Genomic DNA, 17,661 nt, shown 5'->3' on the forward strand with positions numbered 1-17,661 from the left:
GTAAAAAAAAATTCAGCTCAAATAATTGTGAAAAGGTTGTTATAGTGGTTAACATTCAATGGAAGAATGTGGTCGGACTGTCCTTTCCTGTTAACGAATATCTGTGTGCTCACTCATTTTGGTCTAAAAGCAGAAGTCTCATCTGCTGTAACATTCTTTATCCACCCATTCAATTCTTCATTTGAACTTTTCAGCTCCTTATGAAAAAAAAAGGAATCATTCCTGCAGCCAATATGACACAACAACTTCAGGATCACAAAGACTTTGTGATAAACCTCTAAGAGCACAAATTGGGATAGTCTCCATTCATAGCGCTCCATCCTTTCTGGTCAGTGTCAGATTATATTACTCCACACAGTCATTTCATTGTGTACACTTTTACAGAGAGGCCTTGTCGCGAAAACAAATTAACACTCTCAAAAATGCTGCATTTTAAAAAAAATTCTGGAGCCAGTGAGAGAAAACTGGTCTGTCTTGGTTCAGCTCTGCCTCAGTTTGATATACATACCGTTTTGTCACTCAAGGGTACGTTGTGAATGGGATTAGATTTCTAAACAAATCTGAAGTCATTCACTTGGAAACCATCTTCCTCCCCTCAATTTCAGTTGAATTATTTCATTATATACAAACATGTGTAAACAACTTCTGACAAAGAGCATCCATCTGAAACTTTAACTCAAGTTTCTCCTCCCAACAGGTGCTGCCAGACCTGCTGAGCATTTCCAACATTTTTCTGTTTTAACTTCAGAAGTACTTTATTGGCATGCCAAGCTCTTCGGGATATCGTTAGGATGTGATGGCTGCTATACAAATGCAAGTTCTTGCTGTCACAGAAGCCTAATCAGACAAAATTAAACACCAATCTTAAAACAAAAAAAATAGGAGATGTAACTAAAAGCTTCAAAGTCGAGTTTGAAGGAGGTGAGGACAAGGGTTTAAAAATAAAAGTGGAGAGGTTTAGGGAGGAAATTCTACAGCATAAGAGCCAAGATGGCTGAAGGAATAGTTTCCATGGTAAGGCGAAGAGTGAGGAACATGCAAGAAGCTAGAGCTGGAGGAACAATAGAGCTGCAAGGCTACACGATATTAGAGAGAGAGGGGCAAGGGCATGAAGGGTCTTGAACACAAAGCTGAAAACTTTAACTCTGAGCAGGACTCAACGCGGGTTAGGATACAAGCACCACAGAGTTTTAGCCGAGTCGAAGGGAGAGTGGGAGCCCAGCCAGGGGAACTTCAGAATAATGAAATCTGGAGGTGAGAAAGGGTTTCAGTGGCACACTGACCAAGGCAGGGCACAAAGGAAAACGTCACAGAAATAAAAGTCGTTGTGACTGGGAGATTATAAGGTCAGATGCCCAGCTCAAAATCAAATAGGATGCCCAAGGTTGTAAACATTTGCCTTCACCCAGCAACAGCGGCTATGGAGAGGATGGAATTAGTGGCAAGGCTGAAGAAATTGGCTTGGGTCTTTTCAACATGTAGCTGGTGTTACGATCCCCATAGAGACCGATAACAAAAGATATTTGAATTCCCAGTGACTGACTTAAAGGAACAGCATGACGACATTTCAAGTTTTAAGACTTCCATTGTAACAAACACCAGCTAAATGCCATTTAATAGGCAGCTATTACACTAAACTACAGAAAAGGCACCACCCCTTTAATACGTGCAAAATCCCCATGCTGCAGTTATACTTCACTGCCTGCAGAATTGTAGTTTTATAGCAACCAGTCCAACATCACTCCAAGCTTCCAATGAGCTCACCTCTCCCATTTCGTTAAGTCATAACATCGAGTGATCATCAAAAGGCACTTCTCTCAGTTTTCAGAGAAGTCCTAAACCAAATACCAACAGTACGCCTATTTGGCATTTCCACCCCTCCACCCCAGCCACACCAAGATGAATATCTGGGATTGGTTAGATTTCCATGGGATGCATCTCCTTCGACCAGAGAGAGAGAGAGAGCGAGAGAGAGAGAGAGAGACTGTCTTCCCTCACACATTCCACCTAGTAGTCCACAGGCAGGCCACACTTTCCTCTTTGTTGACCACAATAGGAGCTGCCCTTTGTCCCTCAGAGGCCTCCCTCCCTTTCTATTCAAAATTCAGAGACAAAGTCAACCTGCTGTCAGCACCAGCTACTCTTGCCTTTGTTTCAGGTGTGAACACTTATTTTCACCTTGCTCTTATTAACGCTGGACTTGAGGGGGGGGTGGGGTGTTTCTCACCTGGGTAATCAAGCCCACCTGGCCTGTTGCTGGGCAGAACTCAACAGACCACATGGCTGTTTTCAATATCCCATTTTTAAAATCAAGAGATGTTTTAAAATGTAATCATCTTATAATCTTCACATTCGTAACACTGGTAAAAACTGTAACTCACCCAGGATAGGGTATTGGACAAACAGGCTAATGACAAGGAGGCAGTGAAAGGTATGAGAGGGTTGGAAGAGAGGGAGACTTGGCATCAGGTTCCACACGTACACTGACTACTCCCATATAGCCAGAATATACCTTCATGCTATCAGTCTGTGCCGAGGAAGAGCGGTCAAAAGAACAGAAAGACATGTTCTGGCTATGATTGGGTAGTTACGAGTGGAACCGGGTGACAGCATTTCCACCATCCAATGGAGGGGGATGGTGCGGCCAACTATGTTAAAGACCGGAGGATGAGGACAAAGGCAGGGTAAGGATTCTGCACCATGGTTAGTCAAAGAGGACGTTATTTGTGATTAGGGCTGCAGTACTGTGGCAGGGGCAGGAACACTGGAAACAAATTTTAGCAATGACATGATGTTCAAGAACCGGAGAGAAAAAGGGGGGCGGGTGACAGGGTGATAGTTTGCAATGAGAGGAACGGAGTGGTTTTTTTTGGAGGGAGGAATAGTGCATTTTTCAATGTGAGTAGGACAGAACTCTAGGAAAAGGAAGCCATTTACAAATGTTAATGGCACAAGATAAAGTTGAGGGATGGGAAGAGAGAAACTAGTGAAAGACATGGGTTTGGGTGGAGTAACTGAAACAATTGCAGCAATCTTAGTGCCAAGTCCGCTTGTACTCCTTGTACTTGGTGGTGAAGGCAGAGGGCCTGGAGAGAGGGATTTCAGGAGACAGTCGGCAATGGATAAAAGCCACCTGAGGCAAGGGTTATCTTTGTATTGCAGGATCATTGAGGAGCAGGGGCAATCCAAGCCTGGCAATAGCTCACGGTCTGGACACATGGCTGCAGCTCGAGGGTCACCAGCTCATTGAGTTGGAGGCTGAGTTGCAGGCACTGCAACACATCAGGAAGGGGGAAAAGTTACCTGAACACTTTGTACCAGGAAGTAGTCACACCCCTTAGGATAGAGCATCCTGATTTGGTCACTGGGTCAGGGACAGGAGGATGTGAGTGCAAGTGAGGCAGGTATGAGGACCCAGAAGGTAGTGGAGGAGCCTCAGCCTTTGCAATTGTCCAACAGCTTTGATGTGCTTGCAACTTGTATGGATGAAAGTGGTGGCTACAGGGTGGATGAGCAAACTGACCATGGCACTGTGGTACAAGAGGCCATTCAAACATGATCAGGGGTGGGCAGGAGTAAATAGGAATATAGTGGTAGTAGGGGTATTAGGAGACAGTATAGTCAGGGGGATAGGACAGTTCTCTGCAGCCAAGTGCATGAGTCCAGAAGGCTGTGTTGGCTGCCTGGTGCCAGGGTACAAATAACACCCGAGAAATAAGTGTGCATCAAGGGGTGGGAAGGAGAGAGGAACTTAAAACATTTACAATCACCAGGGAAAAAAAGAGTACTGAGAAAATTATTAGGACTAAAAGCTAACAAGTCCCCAGGTCCTGATGGACTTCATCCTCAGGACTTAAAAGAAGTAGCCACTGAGAAAATAGATGCATTGGTTTTAAATTTTCCAAAGTTCCCTAGATTCTGGAAAGATCCCATCTGATTGGAAAATAGCAAATGTAACTCCTCTATTCAAGTTAGGAGGGAGGCAGGAAGCTACAAGTCAGTTTACATCTGTCATAGGGAAAATGCTGGACCCCATTATTAAGGAGGTTTATGGCCGGACACTTAGAATGCAATCAGCTAGAGTCAACATGGTTTTGTGAAAGGGGGAACATGTTTGACTACTGCATTGCAATTCTTTGAGAAAGGAACAAGCAAGGTGGAGAGAAAGGGGAACTTGTAATCTGGTGACCACCACATTACAGGGAAGGACATAACTGCTCTGGAGAGAGAGTACAGAGAAGATTTACAAGAATGTTGCCAGAGCTTAAACATTGCAGCTATGAGGAGAGATTGGATAGGCTAGGGTTGTTTTTCTTAGAACAGAGAAGGCTAAGGGGTGACCTAACTGAAGTGTACAAAATTATGAGGGACCTAGATAGGGTGGATAGGAAATACTTGTTTCCCCTCACTGAGGGCTCAATTACCAGGGGGGCATAGATTTAAGGTGATTGGTAGAAGGATTAGAGGGGACATGAGGAAAACCTTTTTCACTCAGAAGGAGGTGGGCATCTGGAATTCGCTGCCCAAGACGGTGGCTGAAGCTGATACACTCAACTCATTTTTAAAAAGGTACCTGGATCTGCACCTGAACTGCTGTAACCTGCAAGGCTACAGGCCAGGTACTGGAAAGTGGGACTAAACAATGAATAAATAATAATAAAATATATGAATGGCTAGATTCTCTTTTTGGCCAGCACAGATACAATGGGCTGGACGTCCTTTCTCTGCACTGTAATTTTTCTATGGTTCTATTGTGTACTTTGATTTCTGGAAAGCATTTTACAAGGTGCCACTAAGGTCTCTACACAAAATAAGTGCTCATAGAATAGCATGGATAGAGGATTGGCCAGTGAACAGGAGACAGAATAGGCATAAATGGGTGATTTTGGGTTGACCAAGTGGAGCGCTACAGGGATCAGTGCTGGGGCCTCAACTATTTACAATCTATAGTAGTGGCTTGGGATGACAGGGTTAAATATATGGTTGCTAAATTTGCTGATGTCACAAAGATAGATTGGAAAGGAAAGGAATTGGTGAGAAGGACTTGTCATGAATATTTAAAGGTAATGCGGGTTTTAAAGATAACTGTTTTAAAGGCACATTGCTGTTTTTCAAATACTTACACGGGAGTTTAAATGCCTTTTTCAAAATGGAAGTGCGGACAGACAAAGCACTTCCAGTGTTTATTCAAACTTTGTCAGACTCGTATCTCTAGAGCTGGCTATGGACGGTAATTAATAAGACCCCTCCATGGACGTCCATTGAATTCTAAAATGCGTGATAAACCCTTTTACTTCAAAAGGGAAGAGCAAACAGTAAGGGACTTCAACATAATTAACTTCTTTGCCTAATGGAACAATGCTTCATCGAAATTAACAGCAGCCATTTTGTTTTGGTTGTAATAAAGACTGGAAGGGTATAGCCACTGTGTACAGAACCCCTGGAAGAACACAGAAACAACTTTAGGGAGTGTTCTTGGCTGAGAGGGCCAGGAGTAAGGTATTAAGAAATTAATTGCTGCTCTGCCATAAGAATCCAGGCAACCGACAAGTTCTGTAACGGCAGAATTAACGAGGAATGGGAAACCTTCTTTCTCCCCCCAAAACCTGACTCCACCTGAAAAAGACGAACAAGCAATTGGAATCGCAGCTACTAAGCAAAACCGAGCTTCAACCCCTTCACTTTGGGGAAAAAGGAGCTCAAGCAATGGGCCTGCAACAAGCTCAGAGAGGCTGCTTTGAAATCTCATTTGCAAGTATCTTTTTCCTTTATCTGCATTTTAATCTTTGTAAATGTATTTTAGCTGATCACTTTTACCCAAGTAACTTTGTAATACACTAACCTTTATCTTGTTTAAAGGATAAATCTTGTCTGCTGGATTACTTTTTTTTTAAAAAATTGAATCACTCAAAAGGCAGCTACATACACACAAAATTTAAAAAATGCATTTTACATGGTGAAGGAGTCTGCAAAGGGATATTGATAGGCTAAGTGAGTGGGCAAAACATTGGCAGATGGAATACAATATGGGAGAAGTGTGAGGTTGTCCACTTGGCAGGAAGAATTTTTTTAAAAGCAGCATATTATTTAAATGGGGAGAGATCGCAGAACTCAGTGCTACAGAGGGATCTGGGTGTCCTGGTACATGAAACACAAAAGGTTAGTGCACAGGTACAGCAAGTGATTAGGAAGGCAAATGGAATGTTATTGCTTATTGCAAGGGGAATGGAATATAAAAAGTAGGGGATGTTTCTCTACAGTTATATAGGGTGTTGGTGAAACCACATTTGGAGTACTGTGTAATTTTGGTCTCCTTATTTAAGGAAGGACATAATTGCTTTAGAAGCAGTTCAGGACAGTGTAAATACTGAAAGGTTGTTTCCCCTTGTGGGACAGACCAGAACTAGGGGACACAGTTTAAAAATAATGGGTCCCCCACTTAAGGCAGATGAGGTGAATATTTTTCTCAGAGGGTTGTGGGTCTGTGGAATTCTCTTCCCAGGGATAGACAAGAGAGTCAAAGGTTATTAGGAATAGGAAGGAAAGTGGAAATTTTGAAGCCACAATCAGGTCAGCCATGATCTTACTGAATGGTGAAGCAGGCTCGAGGGGCCAAATGGCCTACTCCTGCTTTTAATTCATATGCTCAACATTGAAAAGTTAAGCCAGTTTCTTTTTCCCCTCTTTATTCTTTCATGGGATGTGGGCATTACTTGCAAGGCCAGCATTTGTTACCCATCCCTAGATGCCCTTGAACTGAGTGGCTTGCTAGTCCATTTTGTAAGGGCAATTACGAGTTAATTGTGGGTCTGGAAACCAAACCAGGTAAGGATGGCAGATTTCCTTCTCTAAAGAACAGTTTTGAACCAGATGGGTTTTTAAACAGCAACTATATGACAGCCTCCATTGCTGACTGGCTTAGCTTTTCATGTGGTGCCAGCAGAGGAGGCTGTACATCTCTCAGGACACATCATAGCAGAAATTCAGCTTTACATGACATAGAAACACATTTAAAATTCTGATTTGCGAACCTAAAGAATCCAACAATAGCCACCCTGCTTAACTTCATAGAATCGACCACACAAAAAAACTGAATCACAATAGCCATTGAAATTTAACCTCGAGCTATAACTAAATTTGAAGAGTGATCAGCAGTAGATTGTGGCACCTTCAGGAATTGTTTCGGTACTGCCAATCTCCCAATTTAACTAACCTGCTTTACAAAATGTTATCAATATGTATAATAGGGAACAGGACAATAGAAAACCATCCCCTACAAGATTAACAAAATCCAAAGTTCCAGAAAGATCCATCAAACTGCCAATAGCTAACTTGTTTTCAACCTTAAGGTAAACGACATCACAGAATCACAATTGTTACAGCGCAGGAGGCTATTCAGCCCATCATGTCCGCATTTGCTCTCCAAAATTGAGCCATTCACCCAACTTCTCCCCAAAACGTTGCACATTCTATCCTTTTCAGAAAACAGTCCAACTCCCTTCTGAATGCCTGGACTGAATCTGCCTCCACTGCACTCAGGCTATGTAGTCCAGACCTTAACCACTTGCTGCATGAAGAAGTTCTCTCATATCACTTTTGCTTCTTTTTGCCAATTACTTTCAAATCTGTGCCCTTTGGTTTTTGATACTTTCACGAGTGGGAACAGCTTCTCCATCTCTGGCGCGACCCCTCACTCAATACCTCTCTCAAATCTCCTCTCAGCCTTCTCTTCTCCAAGGAAAACAGTCCCAGCTTCTCTAATCTATCTTCATAACTGAAGCTCCTCATGCCTGGAACCATTCTTGTGAATTCTTTCTGAACTCTCTCCAACGCTTTCACATCCTTCCTAAAATGCAGCACCCAGAACTGGACACACTATTCCAGATGAGGCCAAACTAATGTCTTACACAAGTTCAACATAATCTCCTTGCTCTTGTACTCTATGCCCCTATAAATAAAGCCTAGATTACCAGTTTGCTTTCGTAAGCCTTCTCTCAACCTGTCTGCCACATGCTCATATACACCAGGGTCCCTCTGCTCCAGCATCCTCTTGAGAGTTGTAAAGTACCCTTTAATTAACATGGTCTCTCAACGTTCTTCCTACCACAATGAATCACTTCACAGTTCTCCGCATTGAACTTCATCTGCCACTTGTCCACCCATTTCACCAATGTGTCTATGTCCTTTTGAAGTTCTACACTATCCTCCTCAGTTCACAATGCTTCCAAGTTTTGTGTCATCTGCAAATTTCATAGGCCAGCAATGACCTGCCCAAAGGTCTTGAATATTTAATTTTACTTAATAACTTTGAACAATTGTTTGTATTATTTCCAGTGTCCTAAAAAAGACTCTAGTCTTGTCATGCATGCCCACCATTGAAGGTCTCAATCATACTGGCAATCACCACACACTCCCTCTCCAGGGCTACCTAGACATGAACAAGTGAGCAGAAGAGAGGCAGCACCACCACCACACCCCACCAACCACTACCCAGCCATGCCTTTCTGGGACTTACAGGTAGTCACCTTTGCCAGGTCCAGGAGCAGACCCACAAGAAGATTGTTATGACATGCACCTACCCCCAACCACTAAATCCTTCACACTGGTGGCCAAAAGTCAGCAGCATCTGTTTGGAAATCACCATCAAATATCAGTACATCACTTATGTCTTAAGATTCTGGAGACTTCATTTGGCTCCTTCATTATGATATCTTAAGTGCCACTGTACTTTAATAGCAATGAGAGAAAAAAAAAGCTGCCAAAATCAAAGAGAAACACCTCATCATTAGCCCATTCTAATATATATTGAAAATAAATACACAGTCATGCACATGGATGTGGCTCGAGCCAGTCAGTATTGTTGCTTTACTGCGGCAAAGATGATCATACTGGTTATTAGAATTTAAAATTACTAACTGTGACTCTCTAAACGCCTAGTCTCATCATCATCAACCTCCTTAGCTGTCGCCTGAAGCTGGCATTTTACTTGCTACTAAAAGAAAAATACTTTAAGCATTAATTACATATAGGAAAATTGAGATTTACACTCAATTATTACTTTTTCCCCAAGTCAGTGGTCACTAAGTGTGCCTTAAGTAGGGGTGGGGGGGGAGGGGGGGGAGGGGGGGGGGGGCTTGGGCAGTTAAGGTTTGGTAATCATATATATCATGAAACTAACATTTTAACTAACATATTAGTGTGGTTTATTGTAAAGTAGGTTTATGGGTGCGAGTGTAGATGGCTCTGCCGCTGAGATTTAATTGAATTAGAGTCAGATAGACTGCAAGCTTGAAATTATCAAAAGAATTTGGGAGCAAAAGGCATTTGAAATGCTAATGAGTAAACATGGATGAGGGCAGCATGTAGGGTGTGAGGGAAATTTTCATTTTTAGATAAGTGAAAGGGTTGTTTAGGTTTCAAAGGGATGATATGATGTTTACAGCTAATAAGATAGGGAAGGCCAAGCAGTATGTTTATTTTTCCCCCAAAAGGTACTGACCATATTGACAACATGAAAGATTTTTATATTATGGGAAAAGTAAATTTCAAAAGATGTAGGGAATTTACAGGTTGAAGAGAGAGAAAGCATATATAAAGAGGGATGAAAGGCTATGCAAGGGCGTGGCCATGTGAAATCCTGAAAGGTACAACACGTGACAGACTTGGAGGAAGCCTCTACCCACTTTTGCAGAAGCCTGATGTGTCCAGTAACTAAAGTTGTGTTAAAAAGCCTTTGGAATTCCACTGTCAAGTGGGTGCTGTAGCAAACTTGCTGGGTTGTGTATTTAAATGTAAAATCTATTTTGGAATTGTTGCCTTTAAAAAAGGGGTGAGTAGTTGGGAGTAGGTCAATTAGGGATGTTGGGATTTGTTGTAGTATTAAGTAACTGTAATCTTATGTATGTGCTGGAAATCTTTTCTTTTGTAAAAAAATGTTTTAATTTCGTTTTTAAAATCTCTAAAAAGTGTTAGTGGACTCATAGCTTTGGAATTCAGTACACAAATCTTCTCATAAAAATACAGATTGCAAAGCCCTTGTGATAGCATGGCCAAGTTTCCCTTGTGAATTTGATCTGCCTGGCACACATCACCTGCCATGTCAAAACACACACCTAAAGAGGAATGACTTTTAGGGAATTTTTAGAAGTCAACAAAGCTGTGATAAATCAAAAACGTTGGAAAGGTGGCGAGGCAGGCAGAGGGCAGGGAACAAGTAGGTAGTCAGTGCTAGGAAAATGGAACAAGAGAAATAGAGCCCGTGTGAAGCAACACATGGCTAGAGGAAATTGGATGTATGGAAGGGTGGGCCTGAAGCAATTTGTAAGAGATGAAAATTAAATTCAATTTCAGAACCAGTAGAATTAGAAGGACAAGGAGGGATGGGATGGGAGGTGGGCTTTAGTGCAGGCAAGAATATGGCATTCTGGACAACTCGTAGCTTAGAGGGTAGTAGCAGAAAGACCATTAAACATAATGCCGACAAAGGTGCTGATCAGGTTTTTGGTGGCAGAGAGGGAAAGGCAGAGGTAAAGGAGGGAACAAGGTTTTGGAAGGAAAAGAGTGTAATCTTGCCGACAAACAAGCTGTAGAGAAAGAAGTTAAGCTCAGGGGTTCCAAGAGTTTCGACTTCAGGGCCTAGCCTCAGGTGACAGCTAAAGGAGGTTGATGATGATAAGACTAGGGAGAGGTAGACATTTAGAGAGTCAGTTAGTAATTTTAAATTCTAGTAGCCAGACCTTCATGTCAGATGAACATTGAGCCAAATGGCAGCAGAGAAAGTGGAGAGGTAAACTGCAGGGAGTATATTTAGAAGCTGACCCTTTCGCCTCCAATGTTAAATCAGGAAAAATTAGCATGTGAACAAGGAATCCGAGGTGGGAATGTAATTGAGGCAACAGCGCATTCTACAATTTTTTTTAAAAAGTGGAAGGATAGAGATGCAAATAGAGAAGTTGATTACAAGTTTAAGAGCAATATGAATACATAAGACACCAGAAAGGAGCTGAGGCATTATTACACTCTCGCCCAGCATGATACTCGAGATCAGTCTGTGCCATCTTTCACACGAATGTGGGATAGCATATTGGCAACAGCAGAGAAATAGGTTACAGTTTGTAGCATCAGCAAAGAAAAACTAGGAGCCAAAGTTGTGTTGCAAACACTCAACAGGTCAAGCCACACCTCTGGCGAAAAACAGTTAACGTTTCAGGTCGGTGGTCGATTGTTTCTGTTCTCTTCTGCAATTAAATTAAGTTACAAATGCAACATAGGATCAGCACACAATTCTATATTTACAGGTTATAAAAGGAGTGCATCATTTAACTAATAGAAATGAGACAATATATGCCTAAATAGTACAGCACCATGCAATGGATTTATTATGCTGAGCGTACATTTGTGTCTAGCTTTGATCATGCTGTTCTGAAAAGACTGGAATCCAGAGGTGGCATTCAGTACAACAAAACATCTAATTCATTTAATGTGCCAAGCCCCATATTAGATCCTGTGTTATAAGCTGCTGCTATTCCAAATGATTGCAGTTGCTGATGCTACAGAAACTCATCTTTCGTTCATTCAGTCCAGTTAGGCAGTTCCAAATTCGGTGAAAGAGAGATACTCAAGATCATCAAGAGCACCCCTCACTACAGTTTCAAAACAGCAAACCCCCGCCGAATGCCAATTTCAAATAAGCATCATCTTTATTGCCGGGGATTAAGAGCAGCATGTCACATAGCGGAAATTAAAAAATGATAGTAATGTTTGTGTCACAATATGACTCTAATCGGATGATCGAGAGGAAACAATTTTTAAAAAAAGCTATCCACACAAGGTTGCTGTTTAAAAACAAAGTAAACTAGCCTTATCTATTGCATAATGAGAGAGAGCTATTTGTCATTGTAATTCATTGCACAATATACAGCCTGGTCAGCAAGTTATTTTGTCAGATTCTCCCCTGCCCTCAATAAATTCCAGTATATTTGTTTAACTGATCACTGATGATATTACATTATATTACTTTTGGATGAAGATTATAATCGTCTGTTAAGGACTTAACCTGGCAAAGATCTTAAAAAGATTACATTTTAAAATTAATTAAATAACCTTTCCCACCACCTGCACCCCCCCAGCCCACCCACCACCCCCCCTCACCCCCAAACCCCCAACTCTGATTTTTATACTTTTAGCCAATAAATCACAGTGAAATAATGTTGACAAGTCAGTCACATTCAGAGGAGGCGGCTTTCATAGATTATCATTGAATCCAGAATGAGTTTACATCAAAAATAAACCATTATTATTCTTGCGAATTTTCCCATTTTCTTTTTCCCACCCCAATCCTAAAGATCACCTTAAATAATTTCTCATATTTGTCATCTCATCACTTCTAAATCGCACTTCAGTTTGAAATAGGTCAAACTGCACAACTGATCATCACATCAAACTATACAACTGATCATCACTTTACTAGAGAAATCTTTTAAAAACCGAATGAGTTCATCATGAGGTGGGGATAAGAATTTGCTGCATGAGAACAATAGGCCAGTGATTTTCTATTTCACTAAAGAGAGGGGAGAAGAGAAAAAGTTATTTAAAAACAAACAGCTGAATTGTCCGTCTGAAACTGTCCAAAAGGGCAGCAGCAGGTTAAATACTAACTTTAAAGAAGAGAATTGATCTGTATTCGAAGTGAAAAAAATTACTAGTAATTACTAGTAATAGTCCAGGACTATTGGGAACATGCAGGGGGCCAAAGCTAAAAGACTAGATTATTCAAAAGAGCTGGCATAGGCATGATGGGCTGAACACCTCCATCCATGCTGTGTGATTCTATGACTGCTGCCAAAGTCCCAGAAGTCGTGAGAAAATAGGTTCGGAGTGCAGCAGTGTGACTAAGATAGATCAGCTGCCCTAACAAGCTTCTGTTACTCATGAGCTTTCTGTGGTTAAATGTTTTTCTTGCTCAGTTTCAAAGTCTATAAGAAAATGGAGAGGGTCCAGAGAAAGTTTACAAGAAGGGTGAACAGGCTGGGTGTCTTTTCTCTTCAAGAAAACAAAAGGCTGAGGGTTGACCTATTTTAACCTGTAGTTAAAATTCTGAAAGCTTTTGATAAGAGTGGATACAGAATTTTTCATTGCAGGGTGGGGGAGGGGGTGGCGAGGGTGAAGAGCATAACTAGATGCCATCGATATAAGATAGCCAGTAAAAAAAAAGGAAAAGCAGTAGGGAATTCAGGAGAAACTTCATTACCCAAGGAGTGCTAAGAATGTGGAACCACATGGAGCAGCTTGGCTGGAGCAAATGATATAGATGCATTTAAGGGGAAGCAAGACGAACATTGAGGGAAAAGGGGAATAGAGGGTTACAACAATAGATTTAAGGTGGCTCAAATGGAGCATAAACATTGGGATGGACTCATTGGGTCAATTTGTGCCATATATCCTACGTAAATAGAAGCATACCTTTAATAATGTAATGCTCATGATACACCTACCTTAGCCATTTGAGCTGCAGTGTTTCCTTTAGCACCGAGATACACCATGGCCAGAGCAGCTGAGATACTTAATGGAGATAAAAAGATATTGCCATCTTTATCTTCTTTATTCAACTGTTTGAAGAGGTCAACAGCAAAATTGACATTTGAAGTACCCAGAAAATCCATGTTTAATGTATCTAGAGCAGGAGAAAAGGAAAAAAATATATATTTGAATTGTGGTTTGCGTCGATTCTTCTCCCAGCCAATTCACAGAAAGGACACGTTGTCGAAATGCCAGTCATTTGGGATTGGTTTGGGGCAGGGAAAGTTATATCCCTTGCTGTGCAGACAAGCTGACAAGACTAGCAAACACTATTGTTTATGAGGGCAGGGAGTAGGGACAGCATGGTTTTGAATGTTGGTCAGCTTTGCAGGGAGTAGTATTCCAACTTTGCATTATAATGGAGCGATAACAGATTTCAGGACTAAAGATTGACCAGGAATTTCCTGGGCTGTAGCACCATAGTAGTGTGAAAATCATGATGTATGCCATTCCTACATTAGCCTGTGGCATTAGCAATGCCGCTGTTCTCACAAGGCCACAGTCTCCTGGAACTTAAGTGTGCCAAGAAACCCAAAAAAAAGTCAGTCATGCAAACTCCACTCCCCTTACTGAAAACAGCAGCAATTGCACATTTCCTGGATTTGAGTTAATTTTCCCACCACTTGCAGGTACGTCATTAAATAAAAAGGTTCTGGTCGGCTCAGACCCCGCTATTCCAACGCTGACCTGGCCAATGTCCTACATCCTCCACAAAGTTGAGCTCATCCAAAACTCTGCTATCCATATCCTCACTCCCACAAGTTCCTTTCACCTCAGAGCTCACAAACCTATATTAGCATGAAGGGGGGTCATATGAGGAAAGGTTTAGCAGGTTAGGCCTATACTCATTGGAGTTTAGATGAGAGAGAGGTGATCTTATTAAAACATAAAGGATTCTGAGGGTACACAGAGGATAGGAACGTAGGGACGAGGGTAGGCCATTCAGTCCATTGAGCCTGCTGCACCATTCAATACAATCATGGCTGATCATCCACTCCTACCCACCCCACTATACCCATATCCCTTTGTGTCATTGACGGATTTCGAAATACCAATCTCTACTTTAAACATACGCAATGAGTGTGCTTCCACTGCCCTCTGGCGTAGAGAATTCCAAAGTTTCACAAGCCTCCGAGTAAAAATAATTTCTCCTCATCTCATAAGTGGCTTTCCCCTTATTTTGAAATTGTGTCCCTGGTTCTACACTCCCCAACCAGGGGAAACATCTTACCTGCGTCTACCCAGTCTATCCCTTAAAAGTATTTTGTCGGGTTCAATGAGATCACCTCTCATTTTCAAAACTCTCGAGAATACAGGCCCAGTTTCTCCAATCACTCTTCACAGGACAAATCCTACCATCCCGGGAGCAAATCTGGTGAAGCTCCGTTGCATTCCCTCTATGGGAATAATATCCTTCCTAAGGTAAGGGGACCAAAACTGCACACAGTATTCCAGGTGCAGTTCAAGATTCTATACTATTGAAGCAAGATTTCACTACTCCTGTGCTCAAATCCTCTTGCGATAAGGCCAACATACCGTTAGCCTTCTTAATTGCTTGCTGCACCTGCATGTTAGCTTTCAGCAACTTACTGAAGAGGACACCCAGGTCCCTTCTACACTTTCTAATCTTAAATGATAAGAGAAATACTCTGCACATCTATTTCTCCTACCAGGTGGATAGCCTTACATTTTTCCACATTATATTCCATCTGCCATGTTCTTGTCCACTCACTAAGTCTGTCCAAATCCTTTTGAAGTCATTTTGCATTTTCCTCACAACGTACATTCCCACCTAGCTTTGTGTCATCTGCAAACTTGGAAATATTATATTTGGTCCCCACATCCAAATCATTGATGTATATTGTGAACGGCTGGGGCCCCAAGTACTGATCTTTATGGCGTCCCACTAGTCACAACCTGCCAACCCGAGAATGACCCATTTATTCCTACTGTTTTCTGCCCGTTAGCCAATCCTTAATCCATGCCAGTATATTACCTCCTATCCCATTTGCTTTTATTTTGCTAACCAATCTTTTGCAGGGGGACTTTATCAAAAGCCTTCTGAAAAGCCAAGTATACTATATCCAGTGACTCCCCTTTATCAATTCTGTTAGTAACATCCTCAACAAAATGCCAACTGGTTCGTCAAACATGATTTCTCATTCATAAATCCATGTTGGCCATGCCCAACCAGATCATTGGCATCCAAATGTCAATTTATAGCGTCCTTTAGAATAGATTCTAGCATTTTACCTAGTACTGATGCAAGGCTAACAGGTCCATAGTTCCCTGTTTTCTCTCTTCCCTCCCTTCTTAAATAGTCGGGTGACATTTGCTACCTTCCAACCCGCAGGAACCATTCCAGTAGCTACAGAATTTTGGAAAATGATCACCAATGCATCCAATATTTCCACAGCCACCTTTTTCAACATTCAGATGTAGAATATCAGGTCCTGGGGACTTATCAGCCTTCAGTCCCAATACAAACTTCTTATTTATACTAATTTCCTTCAACTCCTCATTCTCCCTAGTCCCTTGGATCTCTGGGAGATTTCTTGTATCTTCCTCAAATGAAGACAGACACAAAGCAATCATTTAGCTTCTCTGCTATTTCTCTATTCCCCCATTGCCTGTGCGGCTGACTCCGCCTGTGTGGCTGACTCCGCCTGTAATGGATCCACATTTGTATTAGCCAAACGTTTCCTTTTTACATACCTAGAAAAGCTTTTACAGTCTGTTTTTCGTGTTCTTTTGTTTTCCCCCTCATGGGAATCTAGAACTCATGGGGGGGTGGGGGGGGGGGGGGGGGGGGGGCGCATGGGGCATGGGGAGGAGAAGGGGGCGCATTCTCAGAATATGGGTCTTCCATTTAAGTCAAACATAAAGGAGGAATTCCTTCTCAGAGGGTTGTTAACCGTTTGAATCCTCTACCTGAGAGCTGTGGAGGCTGGCTCGCTAAATACGTTCCAGGCTGAGTTAGGCAGATTTTTTGATCAATGAGGGAATGAAGGGTGTGTGGGGTATACAAGCAGGAAAGTAGAGCTGGGGCCACAATGAGGTCAGCCTCTACCTTATTGAATAGCAGAGCAGAATAGAGGGGCCAAACGGTCTACTCCTACTTCTTAACATTCATATGTCTCTGTTCCATCAACACCTCCATTTTAAAATTCCCATCCTTCTATTCTAACCAGCAACTTCTCAAATGGAAATTAGGGATGGGCAACAAATGCTGGCCAAGCCAGCGACACCCACATTCTTTGAAAGGATATTAAAAAAAATCCCTTCATGGCTTCACCCTTCCTGATCTCTAAACTTTTCCAATCCTGCAAATCAGATCTCTGCATTCCTTCAATTTTCAACACACCCTTCTGATGGCAGTTCCCGAAATTCCTTCCTTGGACCCTTCCCTCTTGAAACCTACTTCTTTGACCTTCGCCTGTCTTAATATTTTAATGGATTGGTGTCAAACTTTGATTACACTTTTGAAGACTCTTGGAACATTTTACTACATTAACGATATATAAATGCAAGCTATTGTCCCACTGCCTGATGACTATGAAAAGGATGAGCAAGGACAAAGGGGTCATGCACTTACCTGCAGGCTAATTTCAGTCAGTAAACTCATTTCATTGTGCCATGGACTAAGAATGGACAACACAATTAATATTTCAAACATTCACAAAACACATACTTTTGAAGACTTGTTTAAAGCAGGTCTTCAGCTTATACAGGGAGACATTGCAATCACAACTTGGATATCAATATGCCACTTCACTAAAAGGATCTATAAACTGAGCAGCAGCAACGTTATTACTGCAATTGTAAAAATGCTTCTGAACTCCCAGTTTTGCCACTATCTTCGCTCTGGCATATTTAAATCAGATTTCCTGTGAAACATATAGTGTTAGTCACTATTGCAAGAATGGGCTAGCCAATAGTATGTTGCTACAAGACAAAGTCAGCAAGGGTGTTAAACCCAGTGAATTTAATACTGTCTAATTACCATTTTATACAATTATTGCCCCATCCCATGAAAAGCTTAACCATTCTGACAGCACACTGTCTTTTCCCATTCCTGACAAA

The 17,661-nt window shown here is 41.7% G+C and overlaps 1 protein-coding gene across 4 annotated transcripts in view; it reads right to left on the reverse strand.

Moving 5' to 3' along the window:
- The window catches only part of LOC144679132 (leukocyte elastase inhibitor-like), a 51,131-nt gene that overhangs the window by 22,751 nt on the left and 10,719 nt on the right, over window positions 1–17,661 (reverse strand). For 3 of the 4 annotated variants that reach the window (XM_078539482.1, XM_078539483.1, XM_078539481.1), the window contains exon 2: window positions 13,494–13,672. In XM_078539482.1, the coding sequence (XP_078395608.1) occupies window positions 13,494–13,672 (179 nt within the window). Of the gene's footprint in view, window positions 1–13,493; window positions 13,673–17,173; window positions 17,220–17,661 lie in introns of all 4 variants that reach the window. The other variant, XM_078539484.1, reaches the window with a different exon arrangement.

This window comes from Cetorhinus maximus, chromosome 3 (assembly GCF_964194155.1).
Source record: "Cetorhinus maximus chromosome 3, sCetMax3.hap1.1, whole genome shotgun sequence".
Taxonomy (NCBI): Eukaryota; Metazoa; Chordata; class Chondrichthyes; order Lamniformes; family Cetorhinidae; genus Cetorhinus; species Cetorhinus maximus.